This window comes from Rattus rattus, chromosome 8 (assembly GCF_011064425.1).
Source record: "Rattus rattus isolate New Zealand chromosome 8, Rrattus_CSIRO_v1, whole genome shotgun sequence".
Classification (NCBI taxonomy): domain Eukaryota; kingdom Metazoa; phylum Chordata; class Mammalia; order Rodentia; family Muridae; genus Rattus; species Rattus rattus.
This window is the reverse complement of record NC_046161.1, coordinates 71,297,690-71,303,689: the sequence shown is the minus strand read 5'-3', so window position 1 is coordinate 71,303,689 and position 6,000 is coordinate 71,297,690. Positions and strand designations below refer to the sequence as shown.

Below are 6,000 nucleotides of genomic sequence, written 5' to 3'. Positions count from 1 at the left end.
TTCTGAAGGACAAGCAATAATCCATGTATCATTTATACACTTAAGATTATAGGTAGGTTTTGTTTGTTTTTTTTGTTATTGTTGTTGTTGATCATATAAACTTTGTGACATTGCATGAGATAGACATTTTTAAAATTTTAGATGAATTATAATAGTCAACTTCTAACACTTGTATTATCTTGTGCAAACACTGAAAGTTTTTTTTGATTAATGTTTAACTCTAAGAGGCTCAAGTAAAGAATGAGTCTCAAGGTCCAGGCTGAGGTATCCTGATGGTTACTGATCAGGCTTCAAGTAAAAAAAAAGCCCCACGACGAAAAGAATTGGGTATAGCTGAAGGAGGAAGCTGAACTGACAACCAGAGAATGTGGACCGGATATAAGATCTTAATCTTCTTCTCTCTGATGACAGAAATCTGTGCAGGAACTCATTATTTATCAGGAGGAGAAGTGGATCCAGGGCTGAGTTTCACTAGAAACCACACCAGTTTTGAAGGTACTCGGCACAAAAGAGCCATTTTCCAAGGGGAATACTGTAGGCGCTTTGGCTGCTGTGAAGCTAGAGATGACACCTGTGTCACTCAGTTCTATGAGGCCAATGCACTGTGCTACTGTGACAGCTTCTGTGAGCGGGACACCTCTGATTGCTGTCCTGATTACAAGTCATTCTGCCGTGAAGGAAAAGATGGGCCTCCTCTCCAACAGCCTTTAGACCCGGAAGGTAGGCTTCGGGAATGTGTTTGAACATTATCCTTGTCATTAGATCTGACAGTCTCCTCTCCTCTCCTCTCTTCCCATCTCCTCCCTGTAGCATTAGAGTTCATGGTATTAGTAATGACATCAAAATTAATTAAAGCAAAATAAAACTAGTAAGTACCCTTGCCTAAGGATAAAAAACTCTTCAAGTATATTTTTGTCTTATTTCACCACTCTGGAAATTTTAAGACTGTCAAAGAGAGGGGTATGAAGATGATTCTGTTGGTAGAATGATTGCTTAGCCTGTGGGAAGCCACAGGTTTGATCCCCAGCATCACACAAACTGTACATTGGTAAGACACACCTGACATCCTAGCATCCCGGGGGTAGAGGAAGGATGACAAGATGTACAAGGTCACCCTCAGCTGGGCAGTGATATTGATGACAGCCTGGGTTGCATGAGAACCTGTTTAAAAAGAATCATTAAAGAGAATGTTGGGGGGCGGAGAATACAAAAAGAATAAGAATAAAATATTCTTATAAAAATCTAGGACCCAAAAGGTCAATAGAAGTGGTGTGTAGAGAGATAAGTAGAACAACGGTATTTGATATATGGATGCAATTAAAGGAGGATGGATATTGGTTTGGGGAAGTAATTACAACAAACCTTTATAGGATACGTGGACACATGCACTTGAGACACTTCCCTAGATGAAGATCTCATAGCATCAAATCTCTCCATCTGAAGTTTGAGTTAATCAAAGCCCTATCACACTATGTTTAAATGGGACTAGAACTTGTAGTTAGAAGAAGAAGGCACTTAAAAATCTTATTTCAAAATAGAAATGGCATTGGTCACTCTTATTTTCAATAAACTTGTCCTGTTTATAAGTCTTAAAAAAGTTTTTCTTTAAATGCATATTTATTATTTAGAATTGTCCACAGAACTTTCAATTAGCCCCAGCTGTAATTTTACCAACAACCATCACAGTAAACATTTCCTTCATTTTACAAAGTGGCAAATACTCTCCTGGGTATGAAAAATCTAGATTTCCTTCCACAATTCAAGTATCCCTGTTGTGCCAGGCATCGTGAAACGTCTTACTGTTATGAACATTAATGAAGTAGGACGAGTAGGGAAAACTTTAGGAGATTTACTGAGTAGCTGAAAATAGTGATGTATTCTTTGAAGAAAACAAGAGTGTTCCTCTAGACTGCAAATAGCTTAGATAATGAAAGTGCTTGCCTTGCAAGTGCCAGGACCTGCCTTTGGCATCCAGAAGCCAGGTAGAAAAATAGGATTGGTGGCAGGTGTTTATTCTAACTTGACTGGAAAGGCAAAGGAAGGCAAACACCAGGGGCTTGGTGGCCAGCTAACCTACTGTACCTGTCCCACATCAATGACAAACCCTGTTTCAAAAGTAAGGTGGTGGCTTCCTAGGAAATGCACTCACATACAAACCAAGTGCCCTGAGAAAGTCTAACCCAAGAGAATATTAATATGTATGAAGCTGTATACTATCTGTCTCACCAGAGGACCAGTGAGAGAAAACATACAAACTACCACATGACAAAAGAGGAGCTGAGTTGGAGACCAGTTTGCCTGAGTGTTACAAACCTGATCATGAAGACCACAGTTAACAACTGGAAGAAAACCATGTTTTCCAGAGAATCCTGATGAGGGAAGGCTGAGAGGCAGATCAGTTTGGGAAGTGACTATAAGTTATTGTATTTGAGACCATTCAGGCCATGTTGGGCATTTGAGATCACATTTGTTTGCTGGAACTCACCAGAAGATGGGCCATTGGAATAGGGTGAAGTGTCTTAGATGTGTAGAAGTGTAACAGTAGAGTCAAAGACTTCCCATTCTCAGAAGACGCTCAAGCTCAGTCAGTGCCATCTTGAAGCCCTTGACAATTTATAAGCAATGGGTTCCAATCTTAACTTTTGGCTCTGCTCCTTAGTACATGTATGCTTTAGATTTTAAGTGGTATGGGAAGATGAAGAAACAAGGTAGTGTGGGAAAGCCTTGCAGCAATAATGCTCAGATGGTGTTAAAGCAGAAACTTTGAAAGACAGTCTTACCCTAGAGGGACTTATGACATCCAGGGGCAGTACTTGCGACAAGAATATAGTCAATGGGCGAGAACCCAGGATATTTGGACTGAGTCCTAAGAAATGAGTGGGTTATCTAGAGGATAAGTGTTGTGGGCTGCCTTATCTCCAGGGGGAACATAATATGTGCATGATTAATGTGTAAGAAACTGCATAGTCCAGACTCAGAATCAGCAATAGGCAGAAGGGGAAGGAGAGTTCCAAAAGGACACTGGGTATTGCACTAAGAACACAAGTCTCATATTGCATACTACCTGTCTATAAATGTGTGTCTGGCCTTATAGACAGTGTTTTAGCAAATTGAAATATGTTATTTCTCCTCTGTATCATCTCAGGAGAGAATGAATTGAGCTAATTAAAGTCCATTTAGGATTCAATATATCTAATGTGTCATAAACTATGTGGGATAATTTTATGTATCTGAATTATTAATTTTTTAAAGTATCTTCTGTCAAAGACAAGTTTCTTTCTTATTCTGTTCAGACAAATGATGTTTTAGGTCTGTCTCTGCCTTCGTCCATGTCTAGATCTCTCTGATTGTCCCTTTCCTTTCTGTTCTCTCCATGATGAATGAGTATTGGCAACCACAGAAAGTCAGTGTTGGAGAATCTCCTGCATAGCCTCTCTGTTAACAATCAGTCTTCTTTTATGTACAGTCTTACTATACCCAATTTTTGTGTGTTACAAACTGGTACAAGTAAAATTTTCATTACTTTTTTAGTGTATATATGTAAAGGCTACCCATAGTAACAAAATTCACAGTGAAACTTAGTTATTATATAGTGTTTATAATTTTTTTTAAAAGTTAATTGAATGTTAACTGCCTTTATTGAAAATCATTCCATTCTCTTCTGTCCAACCTTATAAAATAATAATGTTTAAAAATGCATTGGTCTCAACATCCTAAACTAATTTATTTTTTATTGAAATTACCCTTTTACAGCGTCAAACTTATACATAAATGTATTTTGCTCATATCCTCCCCTAGTTTACTTTCACCAGTCATGCAATCTCTTGTTCCCATCAGATCTCTCTCCTGTTTTCATGTGTGTGTGCCCACTGTATTTACTGAGGGTTCCCCGCGTGAGTCTGAGTGGGGCTAGCTACTGGAAGCAGGACTACTTTCTAGTGGCTACATCATTGAGAAGAGTATGACTCCTCGGGCCTGGGTAGACTTTAAAGTCTATAGCTTTCAAGGAGAATTGGGGCCTCAGATGCCCCTCCCCAGTCTGTGATAGAACTTCCATGAACCCAGTCTTGAACAGGTCTAAAATAGCTTCTGCTTCTATTCCACGCCATGCACAGAAGACAGCTCTGTACAGGACTCCATTGCTTCCTCTGGTTCTTTTTTCTTCCCACTCACTCTTTGCATATCTTCTCTTGTAACTGTGTGACAAAAAGAACAATAAACAAAATAAATGCCTGAGATTCCTAGGAAAGGGACACACAATGATGTAAACTGAATATTGCTCCTTGGCTCTCCACTTGTCTATCCCAGTCTGATAGTCCCAGTCTGGCTCTGAACACAGATTTAATTACACAACATTTTTAGTGCCCCATGTTGTACTCTTTCCTTAGATGAACAGTGAAAATTGGCTTTCTCACTAGATTACTGATGGGTTTGAGTTTCTCTTCTTATCTTACGCTGGGCTTTCTTCTCATGATTTGCTTGTGACCACCTACAGCTTTCTACTTGTCTTAACATCTAGAACTGCCAGTTTACTTATTTGTTTACTGTTTTCTTTCTAGGATGACAGGATAAGTACTTAGTCCTTTAAAAGGAATTATGTTGTTACTTAAAACAAGCTAAGACTGTGCAAATAATTGCTTAGAATTTGCCATTTCTATTTAAATTAAATTTAAATTTGAATTGACACAAAACAAACTGTAAGGATTAAGGGTACGGTGTGATGAGTTGATATAAATGTATATTGTATAACATTTAAATCAAGTTTGGCATTTGTCATTTGTTTATGGTTAGAACATTCAAAAGCCTCTGTTCTACTGAGTACGACATGCAGGTACATTGCTTTTGTTTGCTGTCACCCTGCTGTCCAATAGCACATCAGGACTTCCTGCTTCTACATACTTTGACATACAGCATTTAACAACTTTCTCTGTGTCTCACCGTCCTATTCTTCTAGGTTTCTGGTAACCACCAGAAGATCTGTTTTGAGATCACTGCACTTGTAAAGTTCGATGTTCTATCAAACAGTATAGAGTATGTTTCCTCTTACTAAGAGTATTTGAAGTATAAGAATATAAGAAGTCTTTAGATAAAATAATATTTTTCTCTATAGTAGCTTCATTGAGAGGATAATATAACAACATCTTTTGCCTCTTAAGTTTCTTCTATTCAAATTCTTCTATATATCTCTCTTAGCTCCTGTTCAAATGCATGGCCTCCTTTTATCAATACTTCTCTCTCTCTTGATCTCTCTCTCTCTCTCTCTCTCTCTCTCCTCCCTCCCTCCTCTCTCCCTCTCTCCTCTCTCTCATCTATATCATGTATCTATATCTATGTGTATATATTTATGAATATATTTTAAATAGATAAATGTAACCTACTCAGTCTGTATAATGCTACTTTAATGTAGATGTTTTCAGGGCTGACCAATTTGGTTTTCCTTAGTTGCTTGTAGTTCATTGTATAGGATTGAGGCTTCATGGACTTTTCCCTGTCCGGGTTAGAATACCTATTAGTATCATCCTTGCTAAGCCTAAGTTCAGGCAGCTATGTTGATCAGACTTTGTGAGTGTAGCTTTGAACATCCTTAGGAGACACAACCTCATGTCAAAATCCCTATTCCTTTGGCTCCTAGTTTTATATCCATTCTTCACAATGCTCTCTTAGCCTTAGGTGCAGGAGTTGTGTTGTAGGTTGTAACCGAGCTTAACAAATCTGCATGTTGATCAGTTTTATCATCTGTGATGATATCTGTTTCAAAGAACATTTCCTAAATGGGGAGAGCCAACCATATCTTTGAGTATACAAATATAGTTAGAGACTATATTGATTTAGTAAGGTGGTGGTTATGGGTTCTCCTTCAATTTCCACTCCTATCAAATATTGGTTCTAATAGTATTGAGTTGATATATAAAAATTTACATTTTTTATTGCCATATTCATCAAATAATTTTATTTTGATATACTTTAAACCTTTTACTTCTTTTATTTTTGAGATTATAC

The 6,000-nt window shown here is 37.9% G+C and overlaps 1 protein-coding gene across 1 annotated transcript in view; it reads left to right on the top strand.

Moving 5' to 3' along the window:
• Positions 1-264: 264 nt before the first annotated feature.
• Tinag (tubulointerstitial nephritis antigen) overlaps positions 265-6,000 on the top strand; it is an 85,980-nt gene continuing 80,244 nt past the window's right edge. The window contains exon 1 of the mRNA XM_032910861.1: positions 265-720. Coding sequence (XP_032766752.1) covers positions 366-720 — 355 coding nt within the window. The 5' untranslated portion in view covers positions 265-365. The remainder of the gene's footprint in view (positions 721-6,000) is intronic.